At 36.3% G+C, this 24285-nt stretch overlaps 1 protein-coding gene across 5 annotated transcripts in view; it reads left to right on the forward strand.

Annotated features, from left to right (window-relative positions):
- Window positions 1–24285, forward strand: part of Gpat4 (Glycerol-3-phosphate acyltransferase 4) — a 310118-nt gene that overhangs the window by 207385 nt on the left and 78448 nt on the right. For all 5 annotated transcript variants that reach the window (XM_089589923.1, XM_089589926.1, XM_089589925.1 and 2 more), the window contains one exon: window positions 19591–19732. In XM_089589923.1, coding sequence (XP_089446049.1) covers window positions 19591–19732 — 142 coding nt within the window. The remainder of the gene's footprint in view (window positions 1–19590; window positions 19733–24285) is intronic.

Consider the following 24285-nt stretch of genomic DNA (forward strand, 5'->3'; position numbering starts at 1 on the left):
CTCCGGACGGCTACCCGTCCTTTCGCCCCGGCGTCTCCGATGCCACCGACCTCAATTCCTCGAGAGTAAAGAGAGGTACCTGTCCTACACTTATGTCCTCCCCCCTCCTAGCGGGATGCTCCGAAAAGAGGCAAGAGACCACTCTCTCCAAGAAGGAAGGTTTCATCGGCGGCGCCGAGTCCGAACCGCGAAGTCTTTTTAACGCGATCCGGTAGCCCAGGCCCCACGTGTCCTTATCCACCTCGGCGATGAGCTCGCGCCAGCATCGGTTCTTGCTCACCTTGATCGCCCTCACCAGCGCTTTTTTTGCTTCCGTTTACGCGGCAGCAGCTGCCCCGGCGCCTTCGCGAGTTCTGTGTCGCTGTGCAAGACGCCGTAGATGCTGCGCCTCTCTGCGCAAGTCAGCAATGTCCTCTGTTCACCAGTAGCACGAACGTCGACCCCTCCCGGCAGACCTTTTGGGCATACACGCGTCGCACCATTCTTTGACCCGTCTCGTAGTGCCACTCACGAGTGCCTCAGCCTCCGCTTGATTATTGATCTTGTTTAAATCGGCTGGGGGTGGCGCGCCAACCATGGCTTTCAGTAGCAGATCTCGGTTGAGTTTTGCAACGTTCCACCCGTTAACGCGCCTTCGGCTTACATCTCGCGAAGTTGCACCACGATCCTCGTGTATCACGAAGCTGACGTACTGGTGATAACTGGCCGTGTAGTCCTCCAGGACTTCCCAGTCGGAGACCCGTGCCGCCATTTCTGACGACACCAGCGTGAGATCGATGATCGTTCCCCGGTTGCCAGGTCGCCTGAACGTTGCTGAACCACCAGAGTTCATGACGATGAGATCCAGCCTTGCAGCCATCTCTAACACCACCCGTCCTCTGGGGTCGGTTCTCGGCTCCCCCCAAGCGATGGCCTTGGAGTTAAAGTCGCTGGCCAGGACTACATCACCACTTTCCCTGCACACTCGAACGGTATCCTCGAGTTCGGCAAGCCGATCTCTAAAGACACCAATCAAAATGTTAGGGGATATGTAGCAACTCACATAGAAAGCACTCCCACACCTGATCCACACGAACCCGTCTCCACCTCCAGTGTCGGATACGGAGAACTTCTTGCTGCGAATCAGGATGGCTGCGCATTTTGTCCTGTCGCAGTACCAGCCCCGGCCCGGTAGCGTGCGGGATGGCTCACTTATGAAGAGCATATCCACACCCCGGGCACGGGAAAACTGGTCCAGCAAATCGTGCGCGAGCACGGTCCTATCAAGATTCACCTGCAGGATCAGCGCCATTTCCTCGAAGCTATTCCTACAGCCGCCCGTAGGGCTCCACACCTGGCAGACCCAGCGACATGTCTGGTATCCGGCCTCGGGTTCACGTTCTCGCACAGGTAGCAGCTCGCTTCTTTTTGCGAGCAGCTCCTTGCCACGTGGCCCTTTTTGCCACACCTAGAGCATGCCCCGGCTCTGTCAGGCCCGCCACAATGGTGAGAGATGTGGCCGAACCCAAGGCACCTGTAGCAACGCTCGGCCCTAGTGCTGGGCCGAATCCTGCAGTTGACCCAGCCAAGCCGCAGGTGGTCCATTTTGTCGAGGACCGCTGCTGCAGACGCAGGGGCCTCAATATAGGCGACCCTGTTTCCTCTGGTCGTTCTCGACGAAAGCCGCACGACCATCTCTGGTAGAGCAGCCCCGTAGAGACGACCCTTCATCGCCGCCGTAACCTCCTCTTCGGTCACCGTCGGGTCCACATCTCGGATTTCCCAGATGAGACGCGGGACGAGGGTGCGAACGCCGCCAGCATCCGCCACAGCGCTTTTTAACGCTGCCGCGAACGCATCGCGACGCTCAGCGTTGGCCTTTCGCAGTTCGACGAGGACTCCACCCGTCCTCGTCTCTCTGACCGATGCCACCCTCACCCCGAGCTCGTCCAGGCTCACCTTTTTCATCTGGGCCAGGACCTCGGCGTACTTTTTACCCTCAGCTGGCTTGATGAGAATTGCCTCTGGCCTGGCCCTCCGATGCGGCTTCCCAGCGTTGCCAGGAGGCAGGCACCCCTCCGAAATTTTTTTCGGATTAGCGCCCTCCTCTTTCTCCATCTCCTTCTTTTTTTTCTTTCTTTTTTTGGAGACGGTCTTCCACTCCTTTTGATCAGAAGGATCACCGTCTCCATTTCCTTCCTTTGCAGGCGGGGTCCGTTCCTTCTCATCTGGACTGGACTCCAACCGCCGCGTCTTTTTTTTTGGCGGTCGCGCCGGAAAAGTGAGACTCGGAGAGCTCCCCACATCCTTCCTCTTTTTCTCCCCTGAAGGAGTCGAAAAGAGAGATGGGGACCCCGACCCCCCCCCTCCCCAGCCGCTACATTAGCCAAATTTCTTTGGAGGCTCTGAGCCGCGAACAGGGCATCCTCTACTCCAATTCTTATGTCCTTCTGGGTGGTCCCGTATTTTTTAACAAGACCACCCAGCTTGACCAAAACCTGCAGCAAGTTGTTGAAGATAGCCTCTTCCTGGTACTCCTCTCCCACTGCGTTGCCGTGGCCTTCACCACCCTCACGTATCGAACCCTTCCCCAAAACCCTTAAAATATTCACCTTTATTTTGTTCTCACGAGTAGCTAGGGAAATAAAAGTCCGTCGACACAGAGCCCCGCGTGTGCCGGTAAGGCTAAGTACTCGTGGAGGTCGCCAGGTATCCACGAGGCACCGTTTGAGACCGCCAGTACCCCGGCGGCCAACTAACCTTTCGGCACGGTACGCATGACACCTTCGGCTTAGGGATAGTAGTAGTCTGAGAATGGTGTTTGTGTGTAATGTATGTATTTGTTGGTACACAACGGTCATCCCAGCGAGACGAGCGGCAGGTGTACAGTCCCGAGACCGCGCAGACAACCCAACAAACAAAACGGGCTGGCGTAAGGCACTTAGGTGCCGCCATATAGCCTCCTCAGTAGTAGTAAGCCTAGATTAGTCGGCCCACCACGTCTTTTTTGTTCATGAGGCGAACAGCCATATCAGATGTGGTTACCCAGACTTACCCGAGCCTCATCATCCGGCTTCACCCGTGGCCAGGCCCCCAACGCAAGCCCGGAAAAGGACCCGCCACACGCAACCCAGAACAATCCGTAAGTGTCCCTGTGTTTGTTTAGTAAAAGTGTGTGATGCATGTATCTGAGAAGAATGTTTTAACCGCCGCTTACTTCTATACACGACGGGTGCTAGTTTTTGTTGGCCCGCATCAAGCAATAGAGTGCCACCCACGGAAGCAGCAAAAAGCGAAGAACAAGGAGCACAAGCAGAGCCGGCCCATACATCCACACCGATGGAGGCATGGGGCACTGGTCCCCCGTCCACATCGCCGCAGATACACACGCCAGCGCCACACACGCCCCCCGATCCACGCCCCCGACCACCACCATAGAGAGCCACCTCAGCTGCCCATCGTCACCTCTTATTTCAAGAGGATGCCCCTATCCGCCACCCGGGGAAGCGCCCGGTATGGAGAAACTAGCGAAAACCCCACCCGGGAGTAGTAGTAGTAGTAGTAGTAGTAGTAGTAGTAGTAGTAGTAGTAGTAGTAGTAGTAGTAGTAGTAGTAGTAGTAGCAGTAGCAGTAGCAGTAGCAGTAGCAGTAGCAGTAGCAGTAGCAGTAGCAGTAGCAGTAGCAGTAGCAGTAGCAGTAGCAGTAGCAGTAGCAGTAGCAGTAGCAGTAGCAGTAGCAGTAGCAGTAGCAGTAGCAGTAGCAGTAGCAGTAGCAGTAGCAGTAGCAGTAGCAGTAGCAGTAGCAGTAGCAGTAGCAGTAGCAGTAGCAGTAGCAGTAGCAGTAGCAGTAGCAGTAGCAGTAGCAGTAGCAGTAGCAGTAGCAGTAGCAGTAGCAGTAGCAGTAGCAGTAGTAGTAGTAGTAGGATTGCAACGTATACCTATTTCAGGGTTTCTACGTATCTTATGTCCCAGTACCTTCCTAGTTTTCTAAAAGGAAGAAATCCACTAATTGTTTTTAAACCGATCTATCTGTCAATTTCCGTTCCCGAGTTCTACGACTTTAAAATGAAAAAACCTGTTTTTGCTCACTATGCGCCGGGTGCGACTCATTTGCACGCCGAATTTATGTGTAGACTTGTACTCGTACAGCCCCAGACACAGTATTGCTATTTGTACTGTGAGGTAATGGAGGGGTACACCGCTAGTGATTGTGTACCGTAATATCCTCTATGTAAGGGGGTAAAAGCCCTACTAGTGTGTATCTGTATACTTATTGTTTAAATATAGCTTTCTTTTATGTTGATAGGTGAATTTTATTTTATAAGAAAGTCTTATTAACATTACAAAAAAAAGTAGGTATCTTGATATTATTTAGAATTGGTCTGATCTATTTAAATAATAATTACGAATTATATCATTTATACTTTGTGAATTAATAGTATATAGATCATTTATCCCTTCTACTTCAGCGTTTTCTTTAGTCTTCTACATACTTTGATTTATCCTTTATGCCAACTACATGTTATACCTGATAATAACACCCAATGCTTTTTTTACTACCTTATTATCTTTAGCATTAATTTTCTCACCATAAAATACGTTGTCATGTTTGTTCCTAAAAAATCAACATTTATTAATACACATACTATTAGTCAGTAACTTAACTACTTAGATTTTATTAAACAATAGACCCTGTGATAATAAATTATTTGCAATACTATTGTTCTAAGAAGTATTAATGAGAAACTATAATTATAACCACAATAGTTACGCATTCGATTCCAAATAGTGTAATATCTATTCATAAATTTAATGTAAATAAAATATAACTTTAATAGAACTTTTTTGTTTTTAAGCTTTGAGTTTTGGAAGTTTTTAGATTATAAAATATTTATCTTTAATTGGAAATTAAGATTTTTGTACTTGAATACAATGTTTAAAAATAACATTACCCCATAAGTATGTAGCTATGTGAGCATCTATTACAGCTAATATAGGACGTATAGCTTGCCTGCTGCCTACCTTCAAAATCCCCGGCCAGTTTATGGACAATGAATAAATAGTGCATGACTATCTATAGATACACAGATGAACCACAGTGTGTGAACTACAGTAGATATTAGTAGAGAGATTACTGACTGCAATGCTACGAAATGTACCCATTTTTTTTTTAATGGTTCGAGCGTCCTGTTTCGGCCAAGTGGTCGAACCAAACACACATTTTTTTTTTAATTTAAGAAGTATGGTAGAGGTATGCGCCTCTGAGGAGAGGAGTAATTTCGCGTGGAAATGTGCATATAGGAGCACATTTTGGAGCCGCATAAAAGAGGTATTCGCTATGCGCCTGTGTCAGGTGGCGTCGTCGAGTGAGAGAAATTGTCCCTTGCTAAGATCGCCAGAATGCATGGAGCTTTATAGAAAATTTTTTAAATAAATTTAAAAAAAGGTTATTAAGAGTGGATTGACCAAATAAATCAGTGATTTAAGTGCGTATTATGTCAGTATACAGTAATAAATTTAGTTTGGTGTCGTCATGTGTACTACAAAATTGGAAACAATAAAAACATGAATTGCGACTGTGATAACACAGTATGTATGAGTGCATATATATGCTTGCACTTGTGTGGAGCTTGATAAACACAAGTACTGCTTACGTGCCTACATTTATCTATTTCTTACAACACAGTGTTCAATAAAAGTAAGTACTAATGACAGGTTAGGTTATGTAGATAAGAATGTAGATGCATTCAAATATGCTGTGTTATCACAGTCGCAATCTATGTTTTTATTGTTTCCAATCTTGTAGTACACGTAACAACACCTAACAAAATTTATTACTGTACACTAACATAACACACACTCAAATCACTAATTCATTTGGTCAATTCACTCTTAATAACCTTTTTTTAAATTCATTAAAACATTTTTCTGTAAGGCTCCATGCATTCTGGCGATCTTAGCGAGGGACAATTTCTCTCACTCGACAGCGCCACCTGACAGGCGCATAGCGAATACCGAATGTGCAGTTTGAGGAGAGGAGTGGAAATGTTGGCTATAGTTATAATGCTGAGCGTATAGTGAAAGCCAGCGATGACTACGACAAATCTTTTTCGCTATACTTCAACTATAGAAGTAAAAGTATATTTTGCTTTTCAACTGACTTGCTTTTATCTTATAATTCAACATTTTAAAAGTTAAAGGGCACAAATAGTGAATAAAAAGTTTCGGCAGTTATTCATAAAAAATCATATTCTTTAAGGTGGTTCTTTCATGAAATGATTATGAACAGAATGGCATGAAATCTTAAGGAATCATTTATTAAGTTACAATACACTACCCCTCAAAATTTCAGAGTAGGCTGACGAATATAAACGCAAGAAAATGATAAATGAAAATTAAATTCTAAGCATGTGCTCTTATGTCAACTAAGCATTTTTTACTGAAAGTTGTAGCCTAGTTATTTATTTACTGAACGTAATTAAGTAAAAAACTGATACAATTTAGCTTGTGCAATTCCAAATATACTGCTATCTCGAAATATATGTGTTCACGGATTTAATAAAAAGATATTAAAAGAAACACAGGCATACATTTTTGTTTCCTATGTTGAAAGCATAGGTAAGCATCCACTGCTAGTATTTTAAGGTTAAACGCGAATTTTAGACAATCATTCCTACGAACTTCTATATCGTATATTACGATCTAAAATTTTGAATCAGTACTTGATTTGCCTCAATAAACAATTTTAACAAATGATCGTTTAAAATTTAAGCGGCATTAATAAAGATCAACTTGACAGTCGCACCTTTGACTTAAGAATCATAAAAGAACCGCCTTAACTTCAAAATTGTTAAGAATACTGAAAATTTAAGAGAGGCTAATCACACGATTTTCTAAAAATTAAATCTTGAAACTAAATGCTTATAATTATATACAAAGGCTTTTGGTACCAAGACATTCCTTTTTCATATTTTCCGTACTTTTCAGATTCTAAAATCCAGTTATATTTTGAAAAAATATTAAGTTTTAACTATTTTTTAAAGTTGACAGTACAGCTATAACCACCAATTTATTACTTTTACCCATCGTAACTGCTAGGAGTAAATTGCGCACTGAAATTTTTGACTGTGCTACATTTCTCATTTCTCGACTTTTTTTAATGTAAATTTAACCAGTTTAACTTTATCTTTATCTGCAGCATCTTATGCGGTTAAAACGACAAACGTTTTTCTGTTATGTTACTTACTATTTTTTTAAATAATTGTTATAGTGCTGATACCACTTGCTGGTATTACTGCGCACGGTTATAAAACCAGCACCATCCGCTGCACCCCAATTACTGCGCGGTTACCTCTCATAAGGTTTTCATACTGAAGCCCCAAATCCTATTGCTGCGCACCAATTACTACGTACGACTACCAAGTTTTGTAGGTTAGATTCGTTTAGTCACTCAGTTAAACAATTCTAAATGACATGATGTAAAGTATGATTCTGGATTGAGCGTTATTAATGTCTGTACGTCTAACAATATCCAAGCACCCGAATTTTCTAGTCTGTTTTTCTTATTTTCTATTACCGTCGAGTACGCAGTAATTGGGTTTCTTGCCCCTGTAAACTGCAGGACAAGCCGCGGAGGTTGTCAATGAACATAAAGGACTTCGAATTGTATACTGTGAGTTGTTTCGATAGCTCAGACGGCTAAGGCTTATGCCGGTGATCAATTAGTATTAAAATCTTAGGTTTGATTCCAATCGCCATCAGAATTTTTTTTTGGTACAATTTATTATTATGTTTTAATTTTTTATCATAACTTTCATTTAAATTTATATATATTGTCAACATTTATTTTTCAGATACGTCAAAATAAATATTAACTACCCATTCTATGAAATAGCTTGTTACTTTGATACTTCTTGTTAGTAAGGCTATTTTCTAATTTTATAATTCCAAAATAATGTTTAAGTGTATAAATATAATTCATACTGTTAAAAACTCCCAAGAAATTATGAACATCTAGTTAACGAGAGAAAAAGCTGGAGGCACAAGAAACACTTGATAAATTGATAAATTAATAAAACATAATATCTAAGCTAACCATTAATTTGTTAAAGAGGTTCGGTAGTGATAATTTTTTATGATGAAAATTTTTGAAATTTCGATATGTTGTTTGGGATAATAGTTTCAAATTACAGCTAAATTTTTGAAGGGTTTAACCACACCGTTTTCAAGATATATTGACCTGAAAAAACAATATTTTAACATGTAGGCTTATGGAGAAATCACTTAAATTTCACATTACAAAAAAACGGCTAAATGAACTTGCTTTTTTTTTTTTTTTTAAATGAAAGAATATTGTCAAAATAATATTTTGTCAAAGTTTGAGAGAGCCCTACCACAAATTTCTATTAAAAAACAGCAAAAAATGTGCTCGCAGCAGACGACTTGGCAACGCTGCTTTTGTCGCGCGCTTTGAAATGTAATGAATAGTAAAAACTCCTTTTATAATTGAAAATTTAATGATAAAAAATTCAACCGAATAAATAAGTACACTGTCATCAGTAGACGACGACAACAGCAGTAGACGACAACAACAGTAGACGACGTGCCAGCAGCCGAAAAAATTCACAACGTTGCCAGACGCTCTCCCTCCCCTTGCCTCTCTAAGATTTCTCCCCGCTAACACTACCGAACCTCCTTAAACATATTTCCTCTGCATACAATATACATGCTGTAAAAAGATTTTGGTCACCATGTCTATAAAATTACATTGACAATATATTGTAAATTACAAGGTTCGCTGTTTACGTAACAATTTTTTTTTTTTTTTAATTTATGCTCCGAGTTATAAGAAGTTAAAACTACTGTGTGTCGAATAAAAAAAAACTTATTTTTTCTCTGTAAGAATCTTTATCCTAGAATATCCACTGTTCATAAAAACTACAGAAGCTGCAATAATTTTTGTATAAGTATGTAGTATGTTGTCAATGTAATAACCACAAAGTATCAGTTAGAAATGTAGATACAAGCCAAAAAATATAATACATGTATTTTATATATATATATATATATATATATATATATATATAAATGTAATATATACAAATATTCATGAATAGTTAGATGTACGTTGTACTTTGCTGGTAATAATCATACTGGAAATTATTGTAATAAAGGTAGGTTTTCCTGTGCCTTTGACTTTTATCTTTCGTCTATTGGATACTTATGATTTCTTGGTAGTTTTAAAACGTGTGAATTGTATTTATACACTTAATAATTATTTTAGTACTATAAAATTAGGGCATAGCCTTACTAACAAAAAGTATCAAAGTAACAAGTTATTTCATAGAATCAGTAGTTAACATTTATTTGGACGTATCTAAAAAATAAATGTTGACAACATGTATAAATTTAAATGAAAGTTATAATAAAAAATTGAAACATAGTAATAAATTGTACCAAAAAAAATTCTGATGGCGATTCGAATCAAACCCAAGATTTTAATACTATCCGATCACTGGCGTAAACCTTAGCCGTCTGAGCTATCGAAGCAACTAATAGTATACAATTCGAAGTCCTTTATGTTTATTGATAATCTCCACGGCTTGTTCTGCAGTTTATAGCAGTTACGATGGGTAAAAGTAATAAATTGGTGGTTATACCCGTACTATCAACCTTAAAAAAATAGTTAAAGCTGTATATTTTTTCAAAATATTACTAGATTTTAGAATGTAAAAAGTACGAAAAATATAAAAAACAAATGTTTTAATATTAAAAACCTATGCATACAATTATAAGCATTTAGTTTCGAAATTTGATTTTTTTTAAATCGTGTGGCTAGTCCCTCTTAAATTTTAATATGTTATATGTTCTAAACAATTTTGAAAGTCAAAATATGATTTTTTTTTATGTGAAACATTTTATGGTGGGCAGTAAACAGCAGCGTGAAGGGAAATGCACAACGAAAAGTCTAGTCCGCTCGTCCATTGCGGTTCAACTCACCCCAGAGCTCTCCTTTTTTCTATATAATTATAAACACGTGGTATATACACGTGATGGAACTTGTGTATGTATATATCTTCTTATATTATATAGTCGTAAGAGTAAGAGCGAGGTTTTGCTCTCTCCACCTCTCCCCACTCCCCCGCCGCGCCGCTCCCTCCCAAATAAGGTAGTTTTTCTTTCATTTTCTTGCATTTTTTGAGTAATCCTACTTTTTTGCTAGCTTCCCCCACCTCCCCTCCGCTACCCTCCAGCTCCCCCCCAGCTCCCCCATGCACAATGTGAATAAATTTGTAAAGCCTTATATATTAACTGTTACAAATGGTCTAATTTCCACATTTAATTTTATTTGACCATAATAAAAAATTTTGTTACAATTAACTTACTTACGATGTTAATTTTGATTACATACTTTGAAATGTCTCTTACACACCCTTTTCCACAATTTTGACAAACATTTTTTTTGACGTTTTTTTCATGACTTTTCAAATTTCTCTGTAAGTGATTATTTCATTTGGAACATTTCCCGCATTCCATACACTTAAAATTTTTCTCAATGTTTTGGCATTCCTTTGTGTGACGCAAATAGTTTTTCTTCTCTAATATTATAATGCTACATAGATCAGTTACAAAAAAATTTTTTTTTTTGTGAATTTTTTCGTGCGATGATAGACACTCTTAATTTGAAAATTTTGAGTTACATTTGTCACACTGATAAAATTTTGCATCCATGATGGTGTATCTGAAAACATATTACATGAAATGAATTGTTTATGATTTAATAAATCTGGGTACTAGACGGTACTGAAATTTGCTTTTTTGATGAAAGAAAAAATTTGCAAGAAAGTATAAAAATAGTAATGAATTATGGAATAGTTTTTTGTTACTCTAAAGTTTTAATCCAAACAATATTTTCAATTTCAAATTTGTTTTCTGATTCAATTTAGATAAAAATTTTTTTTGGGTTTCTACATCTAGACAATTCAACATATGATTGCCCATGAGAAAATAATGTTTTTCTAAGGTATGATCCTAAGGCATCAAAACTTTGAACTTGAGATTTATTGATAGTCATAGAAAAAGCTAAGGTAAATGGAAATAGTCTTCTATACAATGTAAATGGTAGCGAAGAAGAAATGTTTGTATTTAGTGTTATTTTTGGAATAAAGACTTTATTTCCTTTTTTTTCACCTGTGATTATTTCAGCTTCGGTGTTGTATTTTAATAATTTTGTAATTCGTAATCTTGTACGATTGCAAAGTCCTTCAGATATGTTTAAGTTTCGTATTAACATAACAATAGCGTCAATTTTCAAATTTAATTCGTGTGGAAGAAGACCTTCTTTAATACTATTTAAATATTCTGTAGGGAAATTAATATAAATATGATCATCTGAATTATCTACTCCTTTGTGAGTTGCTTTATCAGTACTATAATACGTTACTAACGTTCCTACCATATTATTTTAAATTTTTTTGTTCAAAAAATGTGTGTATTCATTGTGAGATGTTAATATAGCTTTACTTATAAAAGAATCTTCATCATTATTAAAAAATTTTAGAACATATATCATTTGTTTTCCATATCTGAGGAATTCTAAAAGTTTTAATTTTTCCTTCTCCTATATCCAGTAGCAATGAAGAAAATTTTTTATCAATCGAACGTATATTATTTTTTAAATAAAAATTATTAAACAGAGGCCAAAAATTGGAAAATTTTATGGTTTCTTGAACAATAGTAATTTTGTTTCCGTTTTTACTACTCAGAGAATTTGACGAAAGTCTCCACCTAAAATTATTATTTCATTTCTAAAAGGTTTATTACTACTAGATAAATCTTTTAAAGTCCTATCAACGATTTCTAACGCTTTTTTCGGTATCATAGAAGCTTCATCCCAAATAATTACTTCTACATTACGTTATTTTTGTTTATTTGGCTCAAACTGGAAGAACGCACTTTCTATAGTACTTAAGTCTAAAGGAAGTCTGAAAGTTCTGTGAGTGGACATTCCCTTTGGAAGCAGAATAGGAGCAATACCTGTCCAAGCCATTGTAAGAAAGTTTTCTGTAGATGTATATGGAAGAACTTTTTTTTCGTTGCAATTTTGAAGTCTAATTCACTGTCATATTTTTGTTTAGACATTTTGTAACTTTTTGAAACGAATTTAACGAAGTAAAAGTAAACGAAAAAATAAGTACAAATCGGCCAAAATTTTAGTAATAAAAAATTTAAAGAAAAAAACCAATCAACTAACGATACTGTTAAAACGAAATCAATTTGTAATTCTGACAATATCGTAATTTTTTAATTTTTGACGATATTTAAAATCTTTCAATACGTTGTCGTTTTAAATATATAAAAATCAGGCATTAGTCAGGGAAAATAAAAAATGATTGTTAAAAATTCATGTAATTAATTATGATCAATATACATTTATCACATATATCAATTTTAAGTAACAATTAATATAATTCGTGTTTTTTCCCATACTTCGTAAATCTATATTTGCAGTTACGGGGGTTGGTGCGCAGAGCGTGCAGGGGGCAGATATAGTTATAATAGTTTAGAACAAGGTTTTAGAAATATCTATTGACACATACAGGATAGACAGCTCATTTAAAAAAGGGGACCACTAGAAAGAATAATAAAGCCCACCAAAAAAAGTCAAGGGCACATCTCTCTTTCTGTATAAACTTAACCACTTTTATTTAAAATTAGCAGCTTGTTCTTCATATTTCCTTAAAAGCAGCCTAGTAATCATTCCCCAGCGTAGAACATGTATTCCCGAGTATTTTCGAAAAATGCCGTAGTCTTTCGAATTCTGTCAAATATACTTTAAGATATTTTGTTTCATACAAACAATGAATTTTATCATTTTTCAAGGCTTCATAAGATATTAATGCAAAGCTTATTTAAAAAAAAATTAGACTTTTAACACAGCAAGGGGGGGTTGGCGTGCGGAGCAAGCAGGGGGGCGGAGTATGTATATATATGTATTTATATACATACGCTTACATGGCATACTATACTATTATGAATATATAGATTTTGTTTGCACTAATAAAGTTTATAGACGTGTATATATATATATATATATATATATATATATATATATATATATATGTAGCAATATATGTACATTCAATTAAATAACATACATTTTATATGTGGCATATATACAAGAATATAAGTGAACATATATTATATAAATACATATACCAACTGAGAAATTTCTAAATTGGAAAATCGATCGATAATTAGGCATTTTTTTATATTATATGTAATTCAGCTCGCTGATTGTGAATAAAATAGTTATATTTATTTTTAAGTGGTCGAGTAATATAAAAATCGTGTCTTAAAGATTGTTTTGTTTATATCTTACAACGATTTCGACAAGCGCAAAATCTTGAGAAAAAAATGAAAAAGGTATTTTGGCAGTACCTGTTAGAGCAAAAGAGATAGAGAGAGCCGTTGATTGTCTGCTGTCTGTCACGTTCGCTCTCTCTATTGCACACATATAGGTAGGCCTTTTTCATTACTTTTTCCGATATTTTGCGCTTGTAGGAAATGATGAATTAATATCAGAATCAGTATTATTTTTTTTATCATTTTTTAAAAATTCTTTCCTTGTGAACATGATTATTTTAAAATATAAAAATTTGACCATAATTCAAAACTTTCCCAGGTTCTTCTTATTATGTTTACTCAAATTCTATATTAACCTGCTTTTACTGAAGAGCCCACGAAGCTCGCGTACGTGCGCAACTACGTACAGATATCTGAAAAAAGACAGATCTGACAGAAAGACAGAGAAAGTATACACTCGAACGTACTGTTAAACATAAGTATGTACCTATGTGTAGAGAGGTAGTATATAGATACTCTTTACCGTGTATTGTCCTTTCTCGTTCTCGTTGTTTACATATTAATGAGAAAAAAAAATACAAAAATAATTTAATATTTGCTAATTTGTAACATATCATATTCACTGACAAAAATACATATTTGTAAATAAGTTGTCTTTTTAATATAAAAATATGAAATGAAGATTATTTAGGGTGAAAAAAATTATACTTTTTTTATCATAGACGATCAAATACCACCGAGTTAAATAACGTATTCCTTAATGTTTCACATCTGTCGGGGGTTCCGAGACCCACACCTGGTTTTTTCTTTTAAAAATCTACTGAAAGTTTTCATCCGCTATTTGTCCTCCTTAATTTCTAAAATGTTGACTTATAAGAATAAAGCAAATCAGTTAAATAAAATAATATAATTTAACTTATATAGTTAAAGTATAGCGAAGAAGACTCTCACATATTTATAGTCATTACAGACTAAAATTTTACAAAAGCATCTTATGAATAATACATCGCGCTTTTCCAATAAGCTTAGTCGCCCAACACTTACATTAAACTCCCTCTTATACTAATATCTAAAGCTTTGGTAGCTCTTACATTGCTTGTCGTCAAGATACTCGCATGACTTTACATCCTTATCATTCATGCTAACTTATTTCTAAATTGCTTACATTACAATTATACGGCATATATAATACATTTTTGTTCGCCGCTTCAGACTATTTACATAGTTTTCTTTATTTTTTTCTTTCCTTTCCTTTTTCCTCTCCACCCGTTTTTTCTAAATTAATTGCTCTATCTATTGTTTTTAAAATTTTGTACGCCACGTTATTTACATTTTCATTTTATAGCCATGCAGTTTTCCCTTGTAGATTCAGTCTATTGGGTACCTCGTCTAAATTTAAATTTTAGCATTTTTTAAACAAGTGTTCCATATTTTTCTCACCTTATTGTAATTGGAAGCATAAATTTTACAATTAATATTTTGTATTTCTATGTCCTTTTGTCTTTGTAACAGGAGCCTGTTAACATTCTCCCCATTATTTCTTAGTATTTCTAACTCTAATCCACTATATCCCCGACTGTTCAAAAACTACTCTCTTTCGACACTGATTTTTAAGTTTGAACCCTCTTTTAGCCACTCTACCAGGCTCCACTTTGTGAGTCTGTCCTCCTTTTGGTTGAGAATCTTTTCTTCGTATCTTAAAGCTCACATGCTCCACTTTATACCTAATTAATTAAGGCCAGATTCCCTCATTATTATCTACCTTGGAGTGCAGAAATCTCATTTCAGAAACCATCTGAAATAATCCATCTGTACTTTTTCTAACTCTTTTGCCCCTTTCCACCCAAAAATTTTTGCCCCGTAACCCATAGTGCTCTTTACTAAGTATTCATAAAGCATTACCTTTCTCCTGAAATTCTCCTTGCACTTTCTTTCCCCCAGATTCCATATTTTCTTTGCAGCCACCATTTCTTTTCTTTTCAGCTCACTTATATGATCTTTGTAGCTTCCTTCTCTATTACAGGTAAAACCCAGGTATTTAAACTTTTTTAATTATTCCAGCTCCCCCTTGTCCCATTTCCATTCTTCTTTTTTACTGTTATTAGCTTTATTAAAAACCGAAAGTTTTTATTTTTCTTCGCTTACAATCAGTTTCCTTTTTTTTTACAAACCTTTTTAATGTACCCATCATATCAATCATAGCTTCTCTATTTGTTGCAAGTGGTACCTTGTCATCTGCATAAGCCAATGACCATATTATACTCCTACCAATCGCAACCATCCCACGTTCCTGTCCCTCAAATTATCTTCCAGATCCGCTATGTATGTACAAAATAAAATAGGGCTCAGTAAACACCCTTGTCTTAACCCTTTCGTTACCCAAAATTCGACTGCTTTACAATCCACGAACAAAGCATATACTTGTTCTTAACCCTCTTTTGATTTTTTTAACACATAATTTAAAATGAATATATTGTCTGTAGTCGATCTCCTTTTTCTAAGCCCTACCTGTCCTTCAGGTAAAATCCCTTTTTCATTTATTTCCACCTCCAACCTTCTCCTCAGCACCTCAATGTATGTTATATATGCAGTCGGCAAAAGCGCAATTCTTCTGTAATTTCCCGGTTTGTTTTTATCTCCTTTCTTAAACAAGGGTATATTTATTGCTGCCTTCCAATCTTTCGGGATTTCGTCCCTCTCCCATACTTAAACTAAAACTTTACAAAAAGCATCCCTCACATTTTTACCCGCGTATATACCCAAGCTTCATTTGGAATTTTGTCTATTCCCGCAGTCTTCTTTTTTTTAAGCTTCCCTATTGCTTTACTTATTTCCATTTCATTAATACTCACTACCTCATTGTCTTCGTCCATTAAATTGTCTTTAACCCCCACTATTTTTTTTTCTTCTTCCTCCAACAGGTCTCTAAAGTGACTTTTCCATGCTTCCAAACCTATGTTATTTTCTACGACTTCCCTTTTATTTCTGAATTTATTTAGGTACTTCCATACTTCACTTTCATTTTTAATGGTCCTCAGAGCTACTTCTTCCTGTTTTCTCTTTGCTTTTTCTTTTTCTATACAAACATTTCTCCATTCCCTTCTTTTATTTAAATAATTTACTTTATTATTTTTCCCCCTCTTCCACGCAATCAGGGCCTTTTAACCACTCTTTTCCTTTTTCCACATTCTCTATCCCACCAATGTTTCTCTTCTAATCTCTTAGTTTTTATCTTAATTTATGTTTCAATCATAGCGTCGCACACCTTGGCTTTCATTACTTCCCAAATTTCTTTAGCCTTTAAATCTGACCCTATAACATTTCCTAGCTTTTTCGTATTCTCTTTATATTCCGATATACTTTCTTTATTCCACAAATAAATGTTTTTCCTTACTTCTCCTCGTCTGTGTATCTTCATTGACTCTGTACCCTTAACCCCGAGATTCAACCTAAGAGGCAGGTGATCAGACTCTACTCTGTTATCTGTCCAGAATTTTTCTGTTTCCTCAACCCAACAACACCCAACAAACACGTAGTTAATGACAGAGCTGCCTCTTGCTCCTACGTATGTATACTCTCCCTCTTCGTCCCCCTCCCTTTTCCCGTTCAACATGTACCATCCCTTATTATTTATTAATTATATTAACTTATGCCCTTCACTGCATATTACTTTATCCTTGCTTTTCCTGCCTATGTCGGTTATTTCTTCCTCCCCCCCTGCCTCCGCATCTTAGTTGCCTATTCTTATGTTACAATCACCCCCAATTATTAAGTTTTCATCTAAAAAAATCCATGCTTTCAAGTGCCTCGATGAGCTCAGTCAAATTACTTGAATTTTAAACTGAGTAGATATTTATATTTTTACTCCCATTTATTATTTCAGATTTCACTAGCCCTTTTTTTACCCTCTCCACAATTTTGTTTCCAAGACCTAAACACCTCTTTCTGACCCCAATTATAAAACCACCTCTAGCCCTTCCCTTTTTTATCTCTCTGATAGCATGAACAGCTTTTCACGTAAAATCTGTGGAGAGCCTGTGTTTTACCGTTTCTCAATTTCTTTTTCTCCTGCCAGGTTTAGGATAGACTCACAAAATCAGCGCTTTCTATGTAATCCCAAAAGTCTCTATCTTTATCATGGAAAACTGCCATATTCCATAAAACCACCGTTTTTAAATCATTACAGTCTCTTCCCCTTCACGATTCCAATCTCTACTTCCCCCTTTCTGCCTTACTCTAAAAAATTTACATTTGGATTTACATTTACATTTTTATTGCAAGAATTAGAGACTCGTTGTTCACTATCATTAAATCTATTACTATCCCAACTTGTTTTACTACTGCTTTTGTCACTTTGACCTGTGGGTCCCTTATTTACCGAGGTGTAAGTACCGTCTTTCTCTTTGTCTTCTGAACGTACATCTTCCTATTTTTTCCACACTCCTTCTATCTGTACCCTTCCCTGACTTATTTTTACTTCCCAACCTTTTTCTTTTCTATCTTTAGCCCATTTCACAATTAATTCTTGTTTTTTTCCGTCTTTATAAGACATATCATTTTCACTATAAACATTTCAACCTCTTAATCTCGTTTTATTTTTTGATGATGCTCATTTTCTCTTCGACGCTAACTAATTTAACAATAATTACTTGACCACTCATACGTACACTCATGACCTTACACACAATATCTCCTGTGACTGTCTTTAATAAGCATTTCACTCAGCCTTTTAAATCATCACCCACACCGACAGCGCCCTTAATTACAATATTACATTTCCTATCTACTCTTTCACTTTCACTTAATAATCTATTCATTTTCAATACCTCTCTCCGTCAAGCTTGTCTTGCTTACGCCCGTTGCCAGACTCCATATCGAGCACCCTGTGCTACTACCCCTTGATGCAGGCACGCCGCCTCTTCCCTCCTCTCCCAGGTTTCTATCTTCTTCTCGAATTATTCCAGCCGCTTATTTATCTTCATTTCCTGCTCCTTTAAATCAAGCATTGCTCTCTCTATCTTAATCCATTCCTATTAGATTCTGCTTAACTCTTCCTTGCAGCTATCTCTTACTTTTTCCCATTCCATTCTTACGGCTTGGCATTATTTTATTTCCTCTTTTCATTCTTACTTGAATTCAACACTTTCCGATTTTTTATCCCTCACTTTGACTTGGTCGTTAAGGGTGGACTGTTTCAGCACTCCTTTTATTTCTTTTCTTACCATGAGCCCAAAGTGCAACTGCCGCTTTGTGCCCTTGTAATTACTTTGGGCCCGGAGGGCAAAGTGATTTACTGAGCGCAAAATTGTACCTTGCGCCCTCGGTGAGAAAAACATTATACGTGACTCGGGCACCAACATACAACAATCGCGCCCTTCGGGCGCTTATGTTTGTACTTTGTGCCCTACTGACGTAATGTACCATTTTTACCATCCGCGAAGTCCTTCAACACACCTTTTGCGTCTTTTTTTTCCTGTTGATTGGGGAGCACCTCTTTACTTCTTGTATACTGGGTGTCCCTTGGGTCGTCTTTTTTTTGACCACTCATTATGCACTGTTGTGTACCTACGCCTCGTGTCCCAATCTAACCTCAAAAGCCATTGCAACCTGTTCACTACTTTTCCCACGATTTAACAGCTTCTCACACACAAAGCACAACTCAAATTGCTTCAAAACAGATGCTTTTTCACTTACAATCTTTTGATTATGCCTTATAAAATGCCTCCGCCGCCCACCTTAGCACGGACACTATTGACAGGACGTCCGTACGCTAAGGCGTCTACCATGCAAGTCCGTATACCGAAAAAGACTCGTTGCAGTCATCGCTTGTTTTCACTATACGATCAGCTATATAGCTATAGCCGACATTTCTACTCCTCTCTTCAAAGGCACACATTCAGAATATGCCTTTTACGTGTCTTCAAAATTTGCGCCGATATGCCAAATTCCACGCGAATCTACTCTTCTTCTTGTAGGTTCCTACCTCTACTGTTCTTCTTAAATAAAAAAAAAAAAAAAAAAAGCGCGCCTGGTTTGGCAATCCCTGACTATATTATAGGTGCTTATGATCGCCATAGTCACCTGAGCACACACGTACCAGGAACGGACTTTATGTTAGTCTCTGATACTCCATTGAAAATTTCTCTTCTGGTAATATCACTCTATCTCGGATGTTTTAGCATGTTATAATAATTTACAATTTTTCAAAATCTGAAAGAAGCATCATTACTATTTTAATATGTTTTAGATTAAAGATGCACATCTCAGATCCTGCAAACCCTCCTATACTGATTTTTCCGGAAGGCACGTGTATCAACAATACTTCAGTTATGCAATTTAAAAAGGGCAGCTTTGAAGTTGGTGGGGTGATTTATCCTGTTGCTATTAAGGTAAGATAGATTTACATTGTCTCTCGTATGAGAAAGGAAACGATTAAAATTTTTTGAAAATGACATTTTTTGTGTGATTCTCTTACAAGTGCTTGTACATCCACTATATTTTTTACGTGCGTAATGTATATTACCTTTACATAGTGGAAAAATCGTGAAATACGATATCCTCCGTTTGGTAACAATTCTTAGTAACTGTGCACAAAATTAAAAAAGAACATCAAATCTATATAATTTTATCTCTTAGAATACTATTCATAAACCAAGTTGAAGGTTCATAACTTTTGACATAAAGACTCAGTAAAATGAGCGATCCCTCCTCCTTTAGTTTCCTTTCTGTCGAATCCAATACAATCAGAAATATTTTCAGATTTTAACCATAGTTTGATAAATACTATTTTATCATAGTCTTTAAAAGTTTGTTTATTTCATATTTATTATTAATTGAAGTACTTACATAAGCTATGATGGCCCAAACATAGTTGTGCTAAAACCATCAGATGATTTATGCACCTCATCGCTCAAATGTCAAAATTACCGTATCACATCATCATTTCTCAGCTAAAATAGGCCCCATACCTACTAATCACACTTGAATATTATTTAAATTAACTAACGAAGTTCCAAACCATGTTGCTAGGCAATTTTTTCGAAACAAATCACTTGAAAATTTATGCTTAGCGTGGTCTCCCCGTTCAATCTTGATAATATTCGATACAATATCTTCAAAACTGTACTTGAAATCTTATTGTGAAACTAGGTACTGAAGAAATAAATCATGAGCTTTTCAGTAATATCAAGAAAATGTAGGTTCACCATGCAATATTGTATAATATTTTATCAATTAGGTGATAGTTTATGAAAAGGTGTAGGTTACTTAAACTGTGGTAACTTCATCACTTGATGTTTGTAGGAGTAATAAGTTTAATGTCACGTAAATATGTAGTACAGGTGTAATAAGCCATCTTAATAGCTCTCTATAGTCCACCAATCGAGTTGTTTCATCCACATGATACATCAAAAAATGTGTTATCTAACTGTATACAATACTTATTTTTATAATCAAAAACTAAAGAAAAAAAAAGTCGTTAATGACATATTACTCGATATACCAGCTGATTAATTAGTTATTACGTCATCATAAATTTATTTATCGCACAGTTATTATGAATTTACCACTATTTAGCTTTGATAGTTATGATTTTCGAGGTATTGTACAGACGGTAAAATTGGTTATTTAGGACTCTATGTAAAGTGCTAAAAACTAAAAAATTAAAATTTTTTTATCAATGTCAACGTTTCGTGGTAAGTTATACACGAAATATTGGCATGACACATCAGCTGAAATCTTTGCACAGGAAGTTTTCAAAATTGAATTACTCAGTATTACTATCCACTAGAGAGTAATTTTCGTAAATAAATGATAACTAATAATAAAAATTTATTACTATTAAGACTTATAATAAATTTTAATAAGTATTAATACTTGTTATTATAAGTTATTTCTTTTTTTATCATGTATAATTACGATAGTAGACATAAATTTATAAGTAATGATAAATATTAAAAATTTTTTCTATTTAAAACTTCGTGTTAATAACACTTTTAATGGGTTATTAAATGCCGAATAGTTATGAAATTATTGCATACTCATAAATTTGTGAGTTAAAACTGATTGTTACTAAAAATTATTGGCTTTTACTTTATAATAAAACAAAACCATATATTTCGCAAAAGAAAAGAATGTCACTAATATATGAAGCAAAGCCCCAAAAACTGTTGTAATCGCTAAACAAGAAAACTACTTAACCGATTTTAACGAAATTTTGCATACTGATTCTTAATACTTTCTAAATGGCTTTTGCATGGTTTTTTTTCTCGAAAAAATTAATAATAATGAATACCAATGAGCTCAAAGTTTTACAATAAAAACGGTAGCTTTGCGCTTTAGTTCAGTAGGATCCGCTATAGGTAGCGTCAAAGTAAACTTCAAGCCACCTGCAGTTGAAGCCAGTGAGTCTGGTTATAATAATCCCAAACAATATGACAAATAGCATTGTCCTTCTTTGGCAGTACGTAAGTCAAGATCATTTCTTTTAGTCGTGCAGCTGGGTATCCCGGCTACCGGTGACGGAAATCAGTATAGGGAGAGTACCAGTGCCTCTGCGGTAAAAAGTGTGTTGCTTTTTTCCACTGTTTTAAGCGCCCCGTTACGGCAAATTAACCGAACCATCCGCAAGTTTTCAGCAGTGAAGAGAAAGATCAAAATGTGCTCACGATAGATATCTAGTAGAGGGGGAAGAAATGTGTGCGTATTCATGGGTGTATCTATATATGTTTTGTAGATAAACTGACTGCCTCCTTCTTGAGCTTTTGGCTTTTGGCTCTCACACCTCGCAGCTCTTGTATGAATGTATACATATATCTGTTCCTGATGAGATGCTCCCTCAAAAACGGTTTTAAACGTTGGACAGTTATTGTATGCCTGGTCATGTATTACTCAATAAATGAGTAGTAAATATTTGGACAGCTAAAGACTGAGTTTTCCTCTTATAAAATGAAAAACTGAGTAATAAACACGTAAAGCCACCATATTTAATGTAAATTCTTAGAATTTGATCCCTGTGAAATAATCATTTTTACAACAATAATAACTTATGTTCTTACAGCTATGCAAAAAAATTAACGTGATTAATTAATATGTACTGGTACGTTTAAAAATATGGATCAATTCATAAATATCTTACGCATTAAAAATATCCTAATAACATTCTCACACTTCATTTTTATTCTAACGTTTATTCAATGGAGTGACTTTTCTAGAATTTAAATATTATTCTTCAACACATGTAAATTTTCTAAAAAAAAAAAGTGATTGCAAAAATATTTAAAGAAAATAATAACTCTACTTGTCAGTCAGTTGAACTTTCACACAACTACCAGTATAAAAAAAAAGAACTAATACTTCACTATAAACATGTCACTTTGAGTACTGTAGGAGACAGTACGTCAGTAGTCGAGGTCACCAAGTATCGCATCGTTCACTTTTTCTTTGAGGAATCCCGGGTTAAAATCTCGCCCGTGAAACAATTTTTTTTTTTGTATACGTTTGATATCTTTTTTTTTATCTAATAGTAGTGCAAAATTTTTTAGTAATAGTATTTAATTTTTATGTATACGTTGCGTAACGACTACTCATTGTAAATTTATTTGTTATGTGATGTTAAAAATGAATATTTTTTTATACCAATATAATATTGATAGTAGAGAAAATGTTTATTAACATTTTATTTCTGTTAAGAAGGCTATAAAACAATTATCAATACAGTTAAAAATTATTCATAAATGTTTTAATAGGTTTTAATAAATTTTTAAAACATTTTTTACAAAATCTTTTTATTAACAAAATATTGATAAAGTCGGGTATCAGATGTTACGTCGGCGCGACGTATTATTCGAGTCTAAGCTTGTGCTTAATAACTCGGGTTTCGCACTGGGCGCGTAGGTGGGACGTGGGGTTAAAAGGTAGCTAAATTCCTTGACCAGGCGTTCAGAAGGGGGGGAGCCCGACTGTTCTGATCGAATTGAAGCGGTTGTCGAGCAGTAGTGCAAGGCACTCGTTCGCGGCGGACTTCTGATTTGTCAAAAGTACCTGGCACGATGTGTCAAAATAGTATCCCGTCCGCGATCTAGAGGTTACCGATACCGTAACGAAAAAATGTAGTTACGCTCTAGAGGTTACGCAAAGGGCAAATGGTTAAAATTCGCGACCGATCTAGGAGCCACCAATACCACCCCGAGTAAATGTGATTGTTCTAGAGCTTACATAAAACACAACTTGACTATTTATTTCCTTTGCCTAGAGTTTAGCAAATACCGTATTTAGTAAATGATGTTAACTCTAAGAGAACGTTTGCGACGGAAAGAGGAGAAAAGAAAAGACAAAGTTAAACACTTGGTTACTTTTGTATAACTTACTTTTTATTTTTAAACACTTTACTTTTACTTTTAACAGAATTTTACACGCAAGGAACCAGCGCGAGGTGTTTGATGTAGAAAGTTAAACCGCACTCGTGGAGGACCGTATGGTAGCAGATGCGGACTATAACTACCCAGTCGACCGTTTGAGGGCAAAATTTGAACTGTACTGTGCCTCGCTTCGCAGTAGACTGGGTTGTAGCAGAGGCAGACTCTTACTACTCAGTCTACCTTGAAGGGTTATCGTCGAGTGTTTTTTCTCTGGGTTTCTGGGCCTTTTTATAAGGAGTAGCGGACCTCTGCGACGCGCTGGTTCGAGACGACGCAGGAAAATTTTCCGGAAAAATCTTGAAGGCGAAGGACAATAGCCAAAGATCTAATTGGCTAGAGATGCTCTAGTTTAGCCACTCAAAAATTGGCATATCCCACATCCGGCTCATTCTCCTCCGTGCGTCAAGAGAAGGGAAGGTGATTCACTTACTCATGCCCTTCCTTTCTCTTTACATCCAAATTTTACAAAAACTTTAATTTAACTTAATATTACTGTTAAGATAGAATATCGTTAATATTGACCA

This window comes from Copidosoma floridanum, unplaced genomic scaffold (genome assembly GCF_036245765.1).
Source record: "Copidosoma floridanum isolate Cflo_tuat_1 unplaced genomic scaffold, Cflo_Japanese_pri ptg000010l, whole genome shotgun sequence".
NCBI classification, from domain to species: domain Eukaryota; kingdom Metazoa; phylum Arthropoda; class Insecta; order Hymenoptera; family Encyrtidae; genus Copidosoma; species Copidosoma floridanum.